Source organism: Branchiostoma floridae, unplaced genomic scaffold (assembly GCF_000003815.2).
Source record: "Branchiostoma floridae strain S238N-H82 unplaced genomic scaffold, Bfl_VNyyK Sc7u5tJ_1583, whole genome shotgun sequence".
Classification (NCBI taxonomy): domain Eukaryota; kingdom Metazoa; phylum Chordata; class Leptocardii; order Amphioxiformes; family Branchiostomatidae; genus Branchiostoma; species Branchiostoma floridae.
Genome location: NW_023365777.1, coordinates 522,670 through 542,613, shown reverse-complemented (window position 1 = coordinate 542,613; position 19,944 = coordinate 522,670). Strand labels below are relative to the sequence as shown.

Below are 19,944 nucleotides of genomic sequence, written 5' to 3'. Positions count from 1 at the left end.
CGGCGGCGTGGACATGTTCTACGGACTTGATCGCCTGCAGGGTCCCAGCAGCTACGCTAGTGAGGTGATTTGCACTTACGTCCAACCACTGCAGCTGCACTCCCCGGAACGTGTCAGGTGACAGCGTCAGGATTCGGTTGTCCACGAGGATGAGCAAGGACAAGCTGGGCAACCCATCAAAGCAGCCATCCTGCAACAGAAAGTTTTTTTATTCAATTCTATTTTTTTTTTCAAGAACACAATGATATAACAACTGAATAGAAGTGTGCAAACAACCATAGTAATAAACAAAACAAAAAAGATTACTACAAATATGTATAATATCATATCATAACGATTATAAAGGCCCTTTACACTAGCGCTAGACAACAGTGGACAAGAACAGTGGACAGTCCAGTTTGATAACATCAACACTACACAGCACAACAGTCAACAGTACTATAGAACTATAAACTACAGTAAAGCGTATGCCATAGCGCATAATAGGGGAAAATTGTTTTCAAAAGCTTAAGACCATGTACTTCCTAAATTCCTCCTATTTTATGGCATATGGGGTGAAATAAAATACGCGAAGGAATCCCTGAACACAAACAATGACATGATCATTAGTAAAAATCAATAACAACAGATCTGAAGAATATTTGTAAGAATTGCGTGTTGTGAAATATAATTACCTCCAGATGTGTCAGGTTGTTCTCCAACAGCAGAAGACGTTTAATACCTTCCATCCCAGCAAACGTGCCGTTCCTCAGAGTCTGGACATTGCTCCGCCAGATGACCAGGGTGGAGACCTGTGGCAACTTAGCAAACGCCCCTCCCTCTATCTCCGTTAGGTTACAACCCACAAACCACAGCTTACAATATCCACCACAGGGGATCTGAGAGAGGATCTCTGCCTTTTCAGTGCCAAGCTTGCCCACGTTAGTGTCAACGATCATGATGTTGGTTGTCCCTTGTGGGGATAGGTTCCGAGTGGGACCCCCCTTAGTAGGCGTTGTTTCATTTGAGCAGACCTGACAGGATTGGTACTTCTGACTCAAAGCAACGGTTCGAAACGGGCCTTCGTAACTGGCTACTTCACGCGGGTATTTGGTCCACTTGTACCGGTACGCTCCAGTGTCGTACCGGTACTCACGACCATCCAGACCGCTATCACCTACACCACACTTTGCCACGGACACCTCACGGCAGCCCTGCCAGCTACCGGCGTCCACACTATGCACTAGCAGCTGCGAGAGCAGCAACAAGCAGACCTTTACCGTCAACTTCGTAGCCATGATAGTTAGTCAACACACCATGCACATGGATAGCTGCTTCCTATAGTATCATTTGCATATACATATCCTTACCAAAGAAGGGTGAGCTAAAATGTGATGGCTCTACAAAATTCTTACCGTTAGTCTCTCTCTCCCACGACTTCAGCTAAGCAGCTCAGAGAAAAGCCGTGTTGTCTGCGGTGGCGCAACAGCGCACTAACCGCACCGGATCTTGCAACAACCAGCGCCCCACTTGATTAAGTCTCCGTTATTTCAAGCATTTTCATATATATAGCGGAGTTGCGTCGTAACAACAACAGAGACATTCTTTAACGCCAGGTACTCACGTATGGCACGCTTTACCAGATTGGTTTTTATTAGTCTGAATAAGCTAAGGGGAAACACGGAACGTTTCAAGTCAGGAAGACGAGGGGCGTTCAAAAAGTAATGCCACCGGTTTTATAGCAGGCTAATTTTTCATCGAATGAGTTGAAATTTGGCACAAAGGTAAAGGTATATGTCTTCTTGAGATTGAGATATCTCAATTTGTTGTTCAGGTTTTTATGAGTGACTGAGTTGAGTTCAAGATGACCACACCCTTGTTATCCCGTCGGAAGAAATTGGAGGGTAAATTAACGTGCAATTGATAATCTCCATGACTTACTAGTAACTATTGTACGAAACTGAAACTACACAAGTATCAAGTTGCATTTCTCTATAAGTCACATTCCTATTTTTCGTCTTTTAGATCCAATCATTTATTATATTTTCGATCCTGGGATGATGTGAGGTATGAGGGGTCGTAGATCAAGGGTCGGCTGCTTAAAGTTTCCGTAACCGACTTTTTTTATTAACTAAGAGGTATCAAACCTATAGCACACTTCTTGGTCTTGAAACAGTTAGTAATTGTGCCAAATCGTATCTTTTGGCCAGCAGAAAAGCAGTCAGAAAATCTTAAGTCAACAGTTTACGTATTTGGCTATTAATGAAATTGCATGTAATATAGCAACTCGCTCCATTTTAGTGGCTGTAAAAGATGAACCATTGAGAGTTCAGACATGAAATTTGGCATGTAGTCTATTGAGACATTTTTTATCATACAGATGAAACGTTAGCTTCCTACAATAGTTTTAAAAGGGTCAGCTTTAGAGGAATTGCTCTCCTGACAAGCTTCCAAGGGTGCGGTCATCTTGAACTCAACTCAGTCACTCATAAAAACCTGAACAACTAACTGAGACATTTAAATCTCTAGATGCCTTTACCTTTGTGCCAAATTTCAACTCATTTGATGAAAAAAATTATTCTGCGACAAATCCTGTGGCATTACTTTTTGAACGCCCCTCGTGCATGAGTACGTGGGGAAGGACAACCTCAAGCCAACCGTACACACTTACGCCACATCTTCAGAAAAGACGCTGGAGCCGCATGTTCCCCGTATAGGAACTTAATTCGAACCAGTACACACCAACATATTTCACCGTGTGGCTTCCTTAGTGTTGTGGGCTCGAATGAGCACAGTACAGCATATTCTCGCTTTTATAGGCCAGGTTCATAGTGCCCTGACCAGGTGCAAGGTGCCCTAGGTGGCTTAACCAATCAAAGTTCGGCAAAAAAGGAGGTACGGCAGTCTGCTCTAGGTCTAGGTGCACTACATTATCTCAGGAATATATGGTTCGATTTCAAAATTATGTTGCGAAACAATTCCTTTTTAGAGAGGTAGTAGTCATGGAAACGTTGAAATTGTTTGTTTTTTTTTCGTCCTTCCATGATCCACTAAACATTAATGTCTGTTAAAATTATTAGATTTTCTTTATTGTTTAATATTCGTAGTAGTTAAAATTCCTTCAAACCTGCCTCTCCCCTTCATGAATAAAGACACATGGAGGGAGACATATTGGTACCCGTTTAACATGATCTTGCAATACAGAAGCCATTTTAGACTAACGTCACCACAAAGGGGCCCGGTCGAGCAGTTTTGGGGACCAGAAAGTACGATATTAAAAACAGCCAAAAACACAAAACGGACCAAAAATTATTCAACATGTAGCATGCCCTGTGCATATTTATTGCCATAAACATGCCGTTTCCGCAAACAGCCCGGCCGGGCCCCGGATAGGAAATGTGACGTAGTCCTCAATGGGACAAAAGAACCGGTTAGACTTGTTCGCGCTCGAAGTGCTGCTGCGGTCCACTGGGAAGTTTGTAGTGCGAACACCTGCCACAAATAATCACCAGCACAACAAGAACAAGGTACGTGCGGGGTTTTTTACCAGTTGCAGAAAGTTTAGAAGTGTTTTAGAAATGCTCAAGGATTTACATATCAAAAGTTACAGGTCATGTTATTCTGTAGTTAGTGAAAATCTCAGAAACGTATATGTAAGCACCCTTATAGGCAGGATTTGGCTCAACTTTGGTTTGACAGTGCGTTACATTTTACTTGCCCCAGAAAACGTCGTACAAGCTGTAGTACTAGTAACAAAATTATTTGATGATTTGCCTCTTTTGGAAGATTGAAATATGCATCTGATTCATGTTTTCGTGGTACCTAAACGTGTGTCTGGAAGCGTCTACCACAAGACTTGCAAATTATGCCTCTAGAGAGACACGCCCCCCATTTTCTTGGTGTCACATAGGGTCACACTGGTTCTTCGAGGTTGTCAATCTTCTGCCCAACTTATCCGAAAACTGCATTCTTGCGAGTGTGCACATATTTTGTATTTTTTGTTAGAGTATCGTGCGCTGTGTTAAGAGAATTTGGCACACATACAGTTTGATACATGCGGGAGAAACCTCGTTGCTTATGTGTGAATGTTACGTTTTCACGGTTTTAGGATTAGTAATGGCCAACTTCGAGCAATTCATAACAAACACACAGGTTATGTACTATACATAGGTTATACACTATACATAGCTTATATACTTCACGTAGGTTATACGTATATGTATACACAGTGGTTATACACTATATATAGGTTATACACGAAACAGATTCTACACCAGACATAGGTTGCACACGATACATAGGTTATACAATGAACATAGGTCACACGTAGGTTGTACACTAAACATAAGCTATGCACTAAACAAAGCTTTCATGTCGGACTAAGCATTCTATCTAAATTCAACGAGAGCAAAATGTGACAGCTGCCACTCTACGTGATTTGCTATCCTGTACATCAAAAAAACACACTGAAAAGGAAATGTAGAATATATAGCAGCATATTTAACGTTATGTTGAGATTATCAAGGCGCCAGTTTCCTTAGTAGAATACAACTGAACTAGGAATACACTATACGTTGTAGAAAAAGTACGCATAATTTTGCTAGATGATGTTGAAAACAATGATGTGTTATCTAAGTAATCACTAGTACTGTAAATCATGGAATGTTCGCTGTGTTTTTTACGTTCGCGCGTTTGAAAAAAAAACCTGTAATACAGTAGCAATACATGATCGGAAACGCATTTCAGGGTGTCGACAATATGTGAAGAAGTCTTGAAAGCTTGCTGAAAATTTCATGCATTTGTTTAGCCTCATTCGCAGCCTTCTAGGAGTGGTTCTGTTTTGGGAAGGGGTTAGCTGATCCACGATTTTCAACATATGAGACAGATTCTTATGCTGGGAATATCAAATGTAATATTCCCGGACGTAATGCTCTCTATGTTGCAGATCGCCAATCTAGCGCTCCCCAAAATCGCGAATAAGCTCTCCCAAAAGCTCTCCCCAAAAAATAATACCGCCGCCGGCTGCAAAGGAGGTTAGCATTCCTTAATGCCTTGTGACAGATTTTTCCTTATTATCCTATGTTGTTTAATTAGTAGAATCTTATCTATATACTGTTTAATTAGTAGAATTGTAAGATATATTCTGTATTCTTTCTCTCTTTTTTTGTTGTAGTTTATAGTTGGCCATACAAAAGTAACTTTACTTTATGTCTTGTCAATAAAGCTTGTGCGTGTTTTAATTTTTTTCCGGTTTGCCGCAGGCTAGTACACAAGCAAAATGGGCAACAACTCGTCTTCAACAGGCCCTACCTGCCAAATCATAACGGAGAAGGAAAGGGGCGGGTAAGAGTCGTTTACACTTTTTATGTTAGACAAACCTTGTATAAGGATCACCAGTAGCTTTTTACAACACCCTTGTCTTCTCGTGTTTACTTTCTTTTGTCATATGTTTGTTATAATTCATAAGATAAATGTCTGTACCTAGCCCTATGTCGTAGCCGTAGGTATGAATTTACAATAAGGGTCTTTCAATCATGCACATATACATGTATACACATTTGGTTCACAAAATAGAGAAAGCCGTAGTGTTAAAGGGTGTCAAAAAGGATAGACAAAGCAGAATCGTTTGGAGTGAACTTGCCACTTGAGTAATAATACATACTATTAGATAAATATATAGGTAGATGGTTTATTGCACAACAATTGTATCAGTGACAATGTATGGCAATGTATAGACAACAAAAGGCACAGTCTCATACTACACATATACATTATATCACTACAATTTCAGTTGCTACAATACTGGACTACACTGAGTTTGATAAATAGATAGAGATAGTGCACTGCAGCATAGATGTCGCTGTTCTAAGATAGATTCGATTAGTCTCTAGTTACATCCCAACGATTGTTCCCGTTACTTGTATATGTTACCAATGTCTCTACCTCTTGCAATCTAAATTTTGGGGCACGAACATGGAAATCAATCTTCTATGACGTTCCAGCCCCATTTTCATCGTTTTGGAGGACATCGCCGGTAATCGGACGGAAACCATCAAACTTTCCGCATCGAAAAGCAGCGTCACGCCGAGCAACGTTCAACTGCGTGAAAAGGTACGTGTTAGGCTTAGGTCCCTTTTCTGAAATGGGGTCCGGTCGGGATGCTTGGGGAATGCTAAGATCCCTTTTCCCAACCATAGCCCGGCCGGGATGTTTGTGGAAACGAAAATTAAAAGTCAAGGAATATACACACATTATGTCAAGGAATATACACACATTATGTCAAGGAATATACACACATTATGTCAAGGAATATACACACATTATGTCAAGGAATATACACACATTATGTCAAGGAATATACACACATTATGTCAAGGATTATACACACATTATGCCCATTCACTAGCATATCCAAATTTACCAAAATTCAGGAGGATAAGGCGTGTTCATATCCATTACGTGAAGACCACTAGTCGTTACATGCACATCGCCTAGCGGTTTGAAACAAAACTGCAAGTACAGACACTATAAGTTGCCATACACTGCACCTGTTACAATCGTCGCAAAAGAAAGTTCTCTCTTCCAAATAAATACAGTAGCATGATGCTCCACATAATTAACAAGTGTACAGAAAAGCCATCTATGTCCTTCATGCAGTTAGTTAATAAACTTAAAGTCTCCCCACTCCCCACACCAGCTCCCAATTAAAGAACATTGGGCTGCGTATACACAACTTAATTAAGTCGCTACGTATAGATAGTAGGGGACTAGTCCACTGATAATATAGTTTTTGCAACTACCATACTCTTTCCCATAAATGCTAAGCAGGGAAAACAGTGCTCACCATGGTACCATTTTGTAAAAACTGGTTTGATGTGACTCGGCCTGGAATCGAACTCACGACCTACCGAATGTAAGGCGAACACTCACTCATTGATACTTACAGACAATTCACGTCCATATATAGGTTAAAGAACTGGAGATCTGGAGCGAGGGGAAAGGCGACACTTTCGTCGATACCGTCAAGATTTCTTCGCTTTCCGATGTGGAGCTGTACACCTTTCCAGTCCAGAGGTTCGTGCATCACATTCTAAAAACTATTTTTTTCCAGCATTAGTTAGGTACAATTTAGTTGTATGTGGCGTACCTGGTAGAGCGTTCGGCTCGGAATCTAGTGGTCCTGAGTTCGATACTAGCCATGCCGCCGACGTCGAGCGCTTGGGAAAGGCACCTAACACGAACTTTCTGACTCCACACATGTATAAAAATGGGTACCTGACTTCGGTCGGTGAGGTCATACAAAAGTCTTCCTTTACCTTCTGTCTGTATTTTGTATGTGTCACTGTTAATATAAGTAACTAACTTGAGTGCAGTGCCACATTGTCCTCGTCTGTCCAAAAGCAAAATAGAAAAAAATGTAATAGCCTTTATTAGACATTCGTGCCCTATCGGGCTAAGTACAGGCATATAGATACAAAGGGTGGTAATACAGTAAACATAGTTTCTAAGTCTAATCTAAAACATGGATTCTAAGACTAGTCTAATACATTTGTTCGGCTTTTTCTCCTTCCTCAGTAATGTTAAATATGTAGCTTGAGATGTGTTTGTAATGTCGTTTGATCAAAACGCATAAGAAGAATGAACTTTTCAACACTAGACAAAGGTTCAAAGTGATAAGTTTCTTCATAATGCCACTTACCAAGACGAGGATGAACTGTCATGCTAGATGATAGTCTTGTTTTTCTTCCGTCGCCAGGTGGTTGAAGCCCGGACCGGGGAAAAGACTCTTCATCCCGCCTTTCAACTGCTGCTTACCGCAGAACGACCCCCACCCGGGACAGCGACGACGGGAGCTCAACGACAAGAAGAAGGACTTCCAAATGACATCATTGGCTGACGGGTGTCCCGTACAGGTCATAGCTTATTACCCTTGCCAAGAAGGTCATGTTTTTGTGCCGTTTATCTTTCTGTCAGTTTTTTGTTGTTGTTTACTTAGGACTCACCGCAAAACAAGGCTCATGGAGCCACTCAAGCGTTTGGGGTTACAATACTGTATTGTGAAGAAAGATGTCTGTTAACACTTGACTTAAACAGTTTCAAATTGTACCCCATGGGGAAGTGGACAGAATAACTCGAGAAGTTGTGGTGGATCCTTATATTTGGTGAGTGGGTAGGGATCGCCCCTCCCCCTGCGGCTCTTGTGAAAAACATTGGGTACTCTGTCGGGGAGGTAAAACAAAAGTTCAGCGGAATATCCGGTTTTGATGTTTTGTGTTTTTACCCTTTTCTACAGGTTGCCGGATCACCAAGACAGGCAATGTGGGCACAGGAATACAAGGTATTGTCGGCGCAGCCAAGAAAAATGTCAGCTTATAATCGGCGTGGGTATAAGGCGCTTGCAAAAATGTCAAGAACTAAACCGTCGACTGGTTTAGCCCCATTCAAGTCTAACAGGTGGCATTGAGACTGTTACTATAGCTTGTTACGTAGAGTGATAAAATTGTATTTCTTTATACGTGTTCTCATTTTTTCCAATCTCTGTAGAAAACATACTTCAACATTCGAGACCGATGCAAGAGCGATGAGCTTCTCCTCCGCCTGACACAGTGGGGACAGGTCAAGCAACTCAGCCACTTTGCAGACTTGTACGAGCTTGGCTTTAAAGTCCCTCAGGTGTTTGTCAACTTTTTGTACAATTGCAAAGATTTCAACGCCGTTTGTAGTAGCAAGGAAGCTGTAGTTGAATAACTTTAGATGTATAATCTTCTTGGTAGCTGCAATTTTTTCATAGAAAAAGAGATTGGAAGTTGTTAATCAAATATTGTAATAGAAATTCCATTTGTGTTATACACTTTCCATGTGTATATCTGTTATGATGCAGACTTGATGCATACTTGACGCATACTTAATGCATACTTGACGCATACTTTATGCATACTTGGTGCATACTTGATGTATACTTGACGCACGTATAAATACAATGTACATCCTGCCTGTTGATTTCGTACTTGCTTTTGCTGGAGCCCAGTCATATTTGCCACACGGCAGGTATACGACAACAAATCAACATCATTCTCCTGAGTGCCTTGGATGTGTTGTATAAACGTTAACTGTCTTGTGACGGAAAGTGTCGTAGATCCCTGTCAATAGCCCCTATCACAGCCTCGGTCCCAGTCCTCCCGCGGGTCTGATCGCCCGCCGGACTTCGGCCGTCAGGCGCTCCGACCCGCGGGAGGGCTGGTACATTGAGTGATGCGGGATGTACCATGTTTTTTATTTAACCTTTTACCACAGGGAATAGAGAACTGGTGGTTCGATAAGATGTTCGGACAGCAGAGGCTTCAGGGTCTGGTTCCTAACCTCATCAAACTGTGCAAGGAAATCCCAGCAAGGTATCCGATGACACTTCTATACTCCCGAATTAGTTGTAAATAGTTTACGTGGCTTCCTGGGACAAATTTATGTCAAACCAGTGGTTGATTATACACGTACAAGTAGTGTAGTACGGTAGTTCGTCTTTCTCAAATAGCCTCTTCGAATAACCAATATTGTTGCTTTTGCCGAAGTGCTTAGGTCAGAAGTGGTAGAACAAATCGTTCTTTAGTCATGGCAGTCCAGGTCATGAAAGAGTCTAATATGCCAAAAAGTAGTTACTCAAGCAACTGGATATGACTTTGGAAACGGTCAGACGTTTCGGATAGTATCCACTAGCACTATCCTTCGTCAGTGACACTGGAGATAGATATGCCAAAAAGCAGTTATTCAAGCAACTAGATATGATTTGGAAACGGTCAGTGTCACTGACGAAGGATAGTGTATACTATGCGAAACGTCTGACCGTTTCCAAAATCATATCCAGTTGCTTGAGTAATTACTTTTTGGCATATCTTATTACCTGGATGTCTAACCTTCATCGACGTAAAGAGTCTAATAGGCTACTGATTAACGGAGTGTTGGTATCGTTTTTGTTGTGTTTTTCCTGGTTATGTATGGCCTTTTGTTGCTGTAATTCAAAAGCCTTACATGTTAATAGATTCTACCGTATTGCAAGTCGCACCTTCATTTTGACTTTCTGTTATCACGATCTTTTAATTTCAAGTCTCAACGTGACAGAAGAGATGGTGAAGGACGTGTTAAAGGACGTGTCCCTGAAACAGGCCATACAAGACAAGCGGCTGTATCTGACTGACCTCACCATGCTAAAGGGGGTCAAATGCATTGACGGCAACGTGGTAGGGACCCTGTTTTCCTTTACAAATATTACGAATATTGAAAAATACATTTTTATGATAAGTTTGTTTCTCATGCCTGTATAAGGTAAGTGATTGAACGTGTGGAGCCCCAACCTGCGTCAGTACATTTTGTATAAAATATGGATACAGAACGACAACCAAATTCTTAGGAAAACGTAACAACAAATGCAGCTCTTTTTACATGTACATGTATTATCATATGTCAACCTTAACCGAATAGAAACACTTGATTTGATTTTGTTCCGTTTCTTTCTCTTCGGCTACCTTTTCTTATTCTTATTCGAACAAATCAAGTCAATGACTTGGACTTGGCGGCTGTCATCATTGTCACTGAAGTTGCAGCAGTAACCTTTGGTGTTACATTACATAATGTAGCAAGTGGCAGGACAAAACTGGAGGGGCTGGTCACCATACATATGACTATGTTTTACTAACTTTTAGTATGAATAGACAGAACAGTAGTTTGTCTGGCTAGACCATGTGAAGATGCCCATCATGTATTTGGTTTAAGTTGCTTCCTAGTTGTGCGGTGGTGAGCTCACGTAACATATAGTATAATATAGGTCACATTTAAAACCGGGCCGCGACCGGACAGCTTTCGGGAACGATAAATACCACACAAAAAGGCACCAAAATACGCAAAACGTAAACATGGGAGTCGTGGGCATGATTTGTGTTTATTTCTAGGTATATATTTTTAATTTTCGTTTCATTTCCCCAAACAGCCCGTTCGGGCCCCGGTTTTGAAATATGATCCTAGCTATACCTATGAATACTTTGCATGTATTTTCTCCAGCTATGTGCACCAATGGCTTTGTTCTTCGTGGATGACGAAGGAGATCTCATGCCGATAGCCATCCAGTTGTTCCCTGATGAGCTCAAGGTAAGAAGTGTATATGCCTAATGGATACGTTATATTTACCGACTGTACATGTACAATACATCTTTTCTCCAATAGAAAGTCAAAGATATATATATATATATATTATATACATACTGCTGAATGGGGATTTCCTTGTAGTGCAACTGGTAGCAGCCTTACAGTTACGCTGCTGATTCCAATTAATTGGTGACTGGGAAAACCTGGAATCCTGATAAGACACCACTTGATTATAGGGCTGTATGCCTTTTTTGGAAGGAACGTAAAATGGGAGTTTCATATTCTAGGAGGTACCTCTAGCACGTTAAAACAGAATGGCTAGCAAACCACTCCTGTAATGTTAATACCCTGACACTGAAACAGCAAGGAAATCTGCTAACGTATGTGCCAACGGACGAACGAATGTTATATCATTGATTTTGTCGATTAAACGCAATTACTAAGATTTTCAGGATGATTGTTAACGAGATTGTTGGTACTTAGTATCGCTTTTAGAGAAGTTCCTGTTTCCTGCTTACCTGCTAGTAAGCGGTATGTTTTTGGTAATGTAATCGTGATGTTTTAGTTTCATCTCACCCCTTTACCTGTCCAGGCTGTCCAGGTATTCCTGCCGACGGACCCACCGTACACCTGGCTGCTGGTGAAGATGTGGTACAACCTGGCCGAGGCTTCTTGGCACCTGGCGTGCGCAAACTTCGGTAGGTGCCGCCTTCCTTAAAGGTAGTATCTCACTGCATTTGCGTCAAGATAGCGTCACCGCGGGGTTCGTTCACTGCGTTCACTGTTTTGTTATTTTCTCTGATTTTTTTTCATAATTTAGATATTGCATAATATGTAAAAGTATGACTTCAGAAGACGACAAAATACACACAGTGTAAGAAAATTCCTTATTTATCTCTAAAATTCGTTGAGTATATTTCGAGTCCCGTAGTGACGCAAGGATGACGCAAGTGCAGTGAGATACCGCATTTACTGTTAAGACCCTGTCACATGTAGCCGGCCATGACCTCTTGACCCTGTTCGGCGAGATTACCTACTGCTAGTCTTTAAAATTGTCGGCGGCTACGAAGTTTGAAAAATCAAAGTTGGAAAGATCATATTCTACTTGGATACAATCAGGGGAGCGTTATGGAGTTAGTCTAGGGTGAATCTTAGCCCAATTTTGCACCAATCCTGGTTGGCGAGTGGACGACGGCAAAGTTGTGAGACGGTGCTGAATGGATGAAGGGACTTCATGATAGACTACGACGGTGTAGATCGAATATGGGCCTCCTGGCGACCGACCTTGATACTGCAAAAAACGTCTAGCGTTTGTGTATTTTGTCTTGGACATGCTGCAGGGTTTTGTTATTTGATGACAGGTTGCTTTTAAAGTCAGAAAGAAAGAAATGTCTTAAGGATTGAGCCGTCTAGTTTCCTATGAAACTTGACTAAAAATGTTAACATAAATCATGTTGATGAGAAAAGAAATGAAACTAGGGAGCCAAAACTTCTGTGACGTCTTTCTGAGCACAAGAGCTACCCAACACCTAAAAATCGTGACCATAGCTTGTTCAGAACACGAGATAGCAAAACCTGAAGCTACGATGCAGTACCAAGGGAAGACGCTTGGGGGCTAAAATCTAATCCTTTCCAGCTTTTATCACGCCCTACTAACACTCTGATTATGAAATTAATCCACTTAGCCGTTCCTGAGTTATCTTGTCACATTCACACACACACAATAATAGACACACACACACACACACACACAAACGCTAGTGAAATATAACCTCCATAAATATTTTAACAACGTAACGTTACGCATATGTTGCAGGGTTCTCTCGTCTGGCCATGGAGTCTGTCGCCCTGTGTGCCCACCGGAATCTGTCCGTGTCTCACCCCGTCTCCCGTCTCCTGGCGCCGCACTTCAACCAGCTCATCCCGGCAAACAGGTCCGTCAGTAAACATTTAAATTTTGTTCTTGCAACATTTCCTAATAATGATGATCTCTACTTAAAAGTTAATCTGTGTTGGTAGAAGTCATTCTTGAAATAGTGGAACTGTAATTTCCAACACAAATATTGGACTCGCCCATGCACTCACTCCTGCAACCTGTAATCCACTGCTCACTGAGTCACGTGTTCTATCTGCATAACGTGACGTCACGACAGCAGTGGATTGTTCAATCCTTGACAAATACTGATGCTATGCGGACGAAAATTGGTGAGTCCAATTTTTGTGTTGGAAATTACAGTTCAACTATTTCAAGAATAATGATCTTTATTCGAACGTAGCTCATATGGGCTATTAAAATACAGTTGTTTCACGTTTACGTAAATGGGTCTGCGTATATAGTCAAATCTACATGACGTCCGTATGGAATTCTTAGCCTCTACCAGGCTTCACAGGTCACTGTAATAGTAGTACACATTGGGCAAATATAGATGCATAATATGCCAAAGGAGTAGCTGACCGAGGAGTACGGTTTGTGAGCCAGCTAACTCGTCTGACATATTATGTATCATATTTATCCAATTTCTATTCTTTTTCCAGCAACGTGTGGAGCCTAGTAGAGGCTAAGACGTCCGTACGGACTTCATACGGACTTGAATATATACGCACGTGTGTCCTGAACAGTCCTGTAGCGGCCCTGAACAGTGTCAGTGGTGTAAACAAAGCAACATATTTTATGCTACACTTTCATTTACACTACACTACAATTCTGTCATTTACACAATTTTAAACATATAAGGCTATGCTATTATCAAATTTAGATCTATCTTTAACACGTTTCTTCCCTATTCCCTACATTGTCGGTACATGGTAGCGATACCTTCAAGTCATGGACCTACAGCCATAACCTGCCCTAGAAGACCACTCAAGAGACCAATGAAGTTAGTCTATGTGGACAGGTGGTTACCATGTAGACAAGAATCCTTAATGAGGTTTCCATGAGAAAAATCATCAGATGGAGGTTACATTGGCCATGTCATCTTTACGTTAAGATGGTCATTTAAAAAAAAGAGTTATCAGTATTTGCAACATATATTTGCAGAGAAACGCTTCGTATGCTCGATCCGGGGCAGTGGATGGACGAAACCACTAGGATCGGCAGGGATGGATTTATCGACATCCTGCAAAGAGGGTGAGTCATTTTATCAAGGCATTGTACTGGTGATACTATATTAGTATAACTCAATATGGACACATCTAAATGCTATAGGATGGACCAAACTGTCTTTCACTACCGTGCTGTACTACCCGTTGTTTGCTCTATATAAATCACAGTGTAAATTTATAATTTGTGATAATCTTTTTTGTAGGTGGAAAAGCCATTGGAGAATGAACGTGGAAGGGAACTTGCCTCGTGATTTGGAGAATCGAGAGGTGAGGCCAATTCAGTACCAAGGACAGGGCTTGATTCTTTGTTCGACAAAATACTTATTTCAAGACCGTCTGTCACCATCCTCAGTGAATGCAATTGTGGCTGGTTCTGTTACGAACTGCAAATAGGTGTCGCTGCTAACAATTGCGGTCCTAAATGTAAGGCATGTAGACAGTAAATGAAAATAGATAGTACTTACAATGCAGTCCAAATCTAAAGTACTTGAATGAATTATTTGGTTATGTGCTTTGACAATGTCACCCAGTGTATACTGAAACGTTTTTTTTTTCATTTTTAACGTGTTCATACAGTATATTTAAGAGACATAACACATTTTACAGCAGGTTTAAAGCATGTGCATTTCATACAAATGTAACAATAGCTATTGTGTATTACACATTTTTACTAGGTCGATGACACAACTGCACTTCCGAATTACCACTACCGAGACGACGCCCTCCCCATTTGGTACGCCATCGAGAAATACACCAGGAGCGTGCTGAAGGCCCACTACGGTAAAATTAAGCTTTTACGCCGCTGAACAGCAAAGTTTATTATACACAACTAAGTGCATTTATCGAAAGGGAACAATGGGAGTGTAAACTCACATTTGGGACTGCATTGACGATGACAATTGCCTCATAAGTGATATGCAAATCATTCGTTTTACTATATGAATGATTTACGTTTGGTCTATACGTTATTCCATATCTTTTTTCTTCCGTCTTTTTAACCAAATTCAGATGACACGGATAAAGTTTCAGGGGACCAGGAGCTAAGGGCCTGGAGAGAGGAGATGACTAAAGCAGCTGCCGAGGGTGGTGCAGGCATTCAGGTACATGATGACCGATCAAGCAGACCATTGCCATGAAAATGGGTGTATTATTTGTCGAGGTGTTTGTCTGTAGTTATTTCAGCGTTGTAGATTAGCAGGATGCACATGTTATGGTGTAGCCGGAGACTGGCAGGTTGGGAAGGTTTGCTTTTTAATTATTACGATAGTTGATATTTGTTCTTTTTTTATCATTTCTTATTCGTTGTATGATTTTACTTGCATACTCTATAATCACCTGTACTCCGCTAGAGGTACCAGTGTCGCGTCAGATATCATTGCGTTGCCAAATAATTGCTAGAAAAGCTACTAAATCATAGTCATGGTTGGGGCTAGGGCAGGGTTTGAGGTTAGGGTTAAGTAATAGGATTAAGGTTGAGTTAGGGTTAGGGTTATATAACGTGACCCATAGCGTGACCCTTCCTTACAAAATCTGCATAAAAAATCCCGCCCTCTCCTTAAGTATACTGCCAACCCCAAATTAGTGTCCTTGCAATTATTTCGCTAGAGGCAATTATGTGACGTAACGTGTATAGGAATGCCCTACTTCCAATCTTTCCGTGAAGCTCAAATACAGAAATGAAAATGACGCTAATGACAGAAACGTTGCCTCTGTGCCACAGGGGGTTCCCGGTGAAGGTGAGTTCAAGACTGTCGATGACGTCATTGCAACGGTGACGTCAGTCATCTTTACCAGCACGGTGTCGCGTGCTGTCAGCCTACAGATGTACAGCCAGTGTGCCTTCCCACCCAACTACCCTCTCAACCTCGTCGGCAATCCAATCACAGACAAGGTATCTAACAAATCACATCGTTTTGGCTACGCTAACACTTTGTCGGGCGTTGCTTTTAACTTCATGTATTACGTTAGTTTTTTTAAGGGGGTGGTGTGTTTCCGTTTTAAAAGCACTGTCAGAGACAGAAGATTACCGCAAATATCAGACTTGCAGGATCAGTAGGAACTAGGAAGTACAGGTCAGATTTGGTAGAACTAGTCGTTAATCAGGCAAGACTCTCCGGGTCATGGGGTCAATGGAAGAGGCTACTAATTTAAGGGGAGGTATTGTTGTTGGTCTATTTTATGTATATCGTATAAGTACAATAGATACTTCATTTTTGGTCTTTCACATCTTCTTTGGCCTTGGAATTGGCCTCATATCATTTTTGCAATCTCCAGCTTAAATTTGCTCATTTTGCAGTTGCTTTGTACGATATAAAGCATGGTTGAAAACGTGTTTTTAGACGGCCAAAAGTTGACTTGCGTGGATGTCATGAACATGGCCTCCTGGGTGTCAAATATTCTATTTAGACAAGAAAACGTGCATTTTGACATTAAGGACTCATCTCTTTTTGTGGATTCTCCGTCCAGACCCGTCTAACTATAGATGATGTGCTGAAGTACGTACCAAACAAGCAGGAGACCCTGCGGATGATGTCTATGACAAGGCTGCTGAGTTGTAAGGGAAACTTGAGGGACACACTGGGCGACTTCAAAAACAACTTCCTATTCTCACCAGTGGGGAAGGCCGCGGTCAGACGGTAAAACATTCGCTTATTCCTTTAAAGTTTATAGAAATGAGCTATTGCAAGACGTTCATTTATTACCTTTATGGAAACGAGATATTGTCTTGGTGTGGGTCCGCGGTGATGTGAAAATAGCAGTATGTTATGTGAAAGTGGTGCAGTGGCATACTCTGCGAGTTGGAGAATTGGATTTATTGTTTAGGTTAGTTCAATGAAATATACATCGTTATACAGATTCACTGCTACGTAAATCTCATACAATTATCTCAAAATGTATACGTAGTTAAGAGTAAATCATACGGAATTTAGTTCACCCTTTTGTCTATATGCACTTTCCTATGTGTTCCATATACTCGTAGTATAATATATTATTTTTCATAATATAGCAACGGTACATATTGTGAGGTGCCCATGAATGTTATTTGGTTTTTTTAAATGTTTTTTTTTTTGTTTATGTTATTTCATTATGTAACTTTTTTACTATAGTTTTCGGGAAGATATGGCCACGATTTCAGCAAGCAACAAGAAGAAGGAAAGGTCCCCGCCTTTCTCATACCTGGACCCTGACGTCATCCAGACTTCATGTTGTTTTTAAACATCAAAACGTTAGCAAAACAACCTTGCTGTAGGTAGCATATCTTTCTCTGGAGAAAACATACTAGTACACAACGAAATTTCCTGGCACATTTGACCAATTAATGACATCATGTTTGATCAACCGAAACTTTGGCACGTGTGCATGTGCATTTCATGTACTGAAAAAAATTCAGCTATCTACTATGTATACTACAATCTTTTCTTGGAGGAGACCGTGGCATAACGTATTTCTTTCTCATACATTGAAATGCTGTTTAAGTTTTGTACTTCTTAAATGAAACGGAGAGCGAAGTAGAGTAGAGTAGGTAGAGAACTTGCCTGTGTGTGCGTGTGAATAGTTGTCAATCTTTTACCTCATATCCAAGAAACCATGCTACGTAAACGAGAACAGGCTAGTAGTACCGTTTGTTTGAAAACAAGAAACAACAACTATAAAACGCTTAAAATGAATAACTTATTATTGCAAATCCATACATATGACTTATTACTTCCGGGAAGGAGGTTTACCTGTGAGGGGCCCCGGGTTTCTTTTTTTCTTATTTTCGTCTGTGTATCGCAGGTATATTAAGTCAATGGATTTTAGTATGATGTCCCAAAGAAACATGTAGATTCGGGGCCAAACTAGCAACATTTTCTGGTACTGCAGCATTACAGGAAACCACCCTCTTCCTAAATGTAGTGTGGAATAGTCCATGGTAATCATTTCCGTAGGAATAACCCCCTATAGGAAGGTGATAGGTAGTTGGGATCAAGTATAGGAAAAAGGGAAGGGCATTATCTGTATGCAAATATTTCAAGGAGGATCTCCGATTTTTTGTTTTGGTATGTGAGTTTTTCAAATAACCGGGACAGGCCTTCTATACTGTAGTAACGTCGCCGATGTCATTAATGGCTGTTGCACTCATTAACAACGTCTTTTCAACCTTAGGATAGATGGTAGTGATTTCAGTTTGATGGGTTTGTGTGTGTAGATGTATTACTACGATATGACGCCCATGGGCTTGATTACATAAATAGTATGGGTGGAAGTACAAGTAGTTGTAGAATAGGTATATTGGATTAGATCTGGTGCAAAATGTATGTCGTTTTTTCTGTTGTTATACTCGTACATTGGTAAAGTACGTCATCATGTATTGGTCTGAAAAAAGTTTTTACCATTTACTTCGATTGCAGTGAAATGTATTTCCTTAAATACATTAAAATCATAACAATAAAGCGTTTTATTTTGGGGAAATATGTCATTTATTGATTTTGGTGCGTTTGCCAAACGGAGCGATCGCGCAATGACACAATGACAACGAATTTTCTTCCGTTTTGTGTATTTTTTTGTCTTCTAACTCATACTTTTACTTGTGACGCAATATCTAAATTATAAAAAAACTCTGAAAAAGTAACACAACAGTGCTGCAGTGAACGAAATCCGTAGTGACGGAAGCTTGACGCAAGTTCAGTGAGAGTGCACCTTAAGTGTGTTTTGGGCAATGAAACTACTGCAAATTGATAAAAGGCTCTTGTCGAATGCAGGGACTATGTTAAGTGTTTGTTTTTAGCTGAGAAAGTGAAACGTCTAGGCACTTAAACTTTCGTAAATTCATGTAGAGCATAAAAGGAACATTTTTAGTAATACTATGAACTTGCAGGAATGATAAATACATGCCGCGGCCTTTTGAGCTTCTGCAAGTTCATAAAAGGCAGAAGTTTACTTACTGATAATAGTATCAATATGAAAATAACTACCTTCCGGTTTAGGATTCTTTGAAACAGTATTTTTTTACCATTTCGGCCGAAATCCAAAAATAATGAATAGGAAAAATGAATCCCTACCCACCCACCCTAATTGTTTCAAGGGCACAATCGGAAACAAGACAATTTCCTCAACGTCATTCAATCATACGCTAATATATAGTTAAAGCTCCCAACTGTATAAGCAATTGAGCATAGAATGTAATAAATTCAGGTCTACAACATGTGAGCTGTCTTGATCTCTTTTAATGATGAGACGCATCAATTCAGTGTGACCGTGTATAAAAGTGCTGCTAATGTTACATATAGTATGTTTTGTGAGTGGTGAGTAGATCAACAGTAATCTTCGTGTTCGCCGTTCTCAATGGGTATCGTTGATATATTACCGGTGACAGTGGACAAAACGTAGGAGAAAATACAACATACTGGAATAGCTTTTGATTAATACCATACTCATTGATTTTTCACAAACATCACAAATGGTTTTCGAAACATATTTAGTTATGATTGCCTTACAAAATTGTCTTGGGACAAACTGACTTAATTTTATGGATGACATTCCCGGGCGACCCCAAAACTAATGCGAGAGAGCGAATAAAAAAATCCGACAAACAATGCTGCTAAACCATAGGACTAAATATACAGTCCATTGTTTCATTGGTTTGTCCTCTGTTCACCTCTAGTCACCTCAGTGTGACTGTAAGATACAATCATCAGCATGGCAGTAATATTCTTTTTTCATTGCCATTCTTGTTTAAAATGGGAACAA

General features: G+C 40.6%; 2 protein-coding genes across 2 annotated transcripts; both read left to right on the top strand.

The window, feature by feature from the left end:
* Nucleotides 1–3,438: 3,438 nt before the first annotated feature.
* LOC118408428 (allene oxide synthase-lipoxygenase protein-like) lies at nt 3,439–15,020 on the top strand. The gene is made up of 15 exons (XM_035809239.1): nt 3,439–3,505; nt 5,229–5,322; nt 5,982–6,090; nt 6,947–7,053; nt 7,736–7,892; nt 8,273–8,317; nt 8,524–8,652; nt 9,274–9,371; nt 10,079–10,211; nt 11,029–11,115; nt 11,705–11,810; nt 12,929–13,046; nt 14,150–14,239; nt 14,418–14,481; nt 14,889–15,020. The coding sequence occupies exons 2-15, from the start codon at nt 5,258–5,260 to the stop codon at nt 15,018–15,020; spliced, it is 1,440 nt and encodes a 479-aa protein (XP_035665132.1). The 5' UTR covers nt 3,439–3,505; nt 5,229–5,257.
* Nucleotides 15,021–15,227: 207 nt separating this feature from the next.
* Nucleotides 15,228–18,666, top strand: LOC118408422 (polyunsaturated fatty acid lipoxygenase ALOX15B-like). The gene is made up of 4 exons (XM_035809229.1): nt 15,228–15,314; nt 15,935–16,105; nt 16,681–16,850; nt 17,322–18,666. The coding sequence occupies exons 1-4, from the start codon at nt 15,276–15,278 to the stop codon at nt 17,428–17,430; spliced, it is 489 nt and encodes a 162-aa protein (XP_035665122.1). The 5' UTR covers nt 15,228–15,275; the 3' UTR covers nt 17,431–18,666.
* Nucleotides 18,667–19,944: the final 1,278 nt, after the last annotated feature.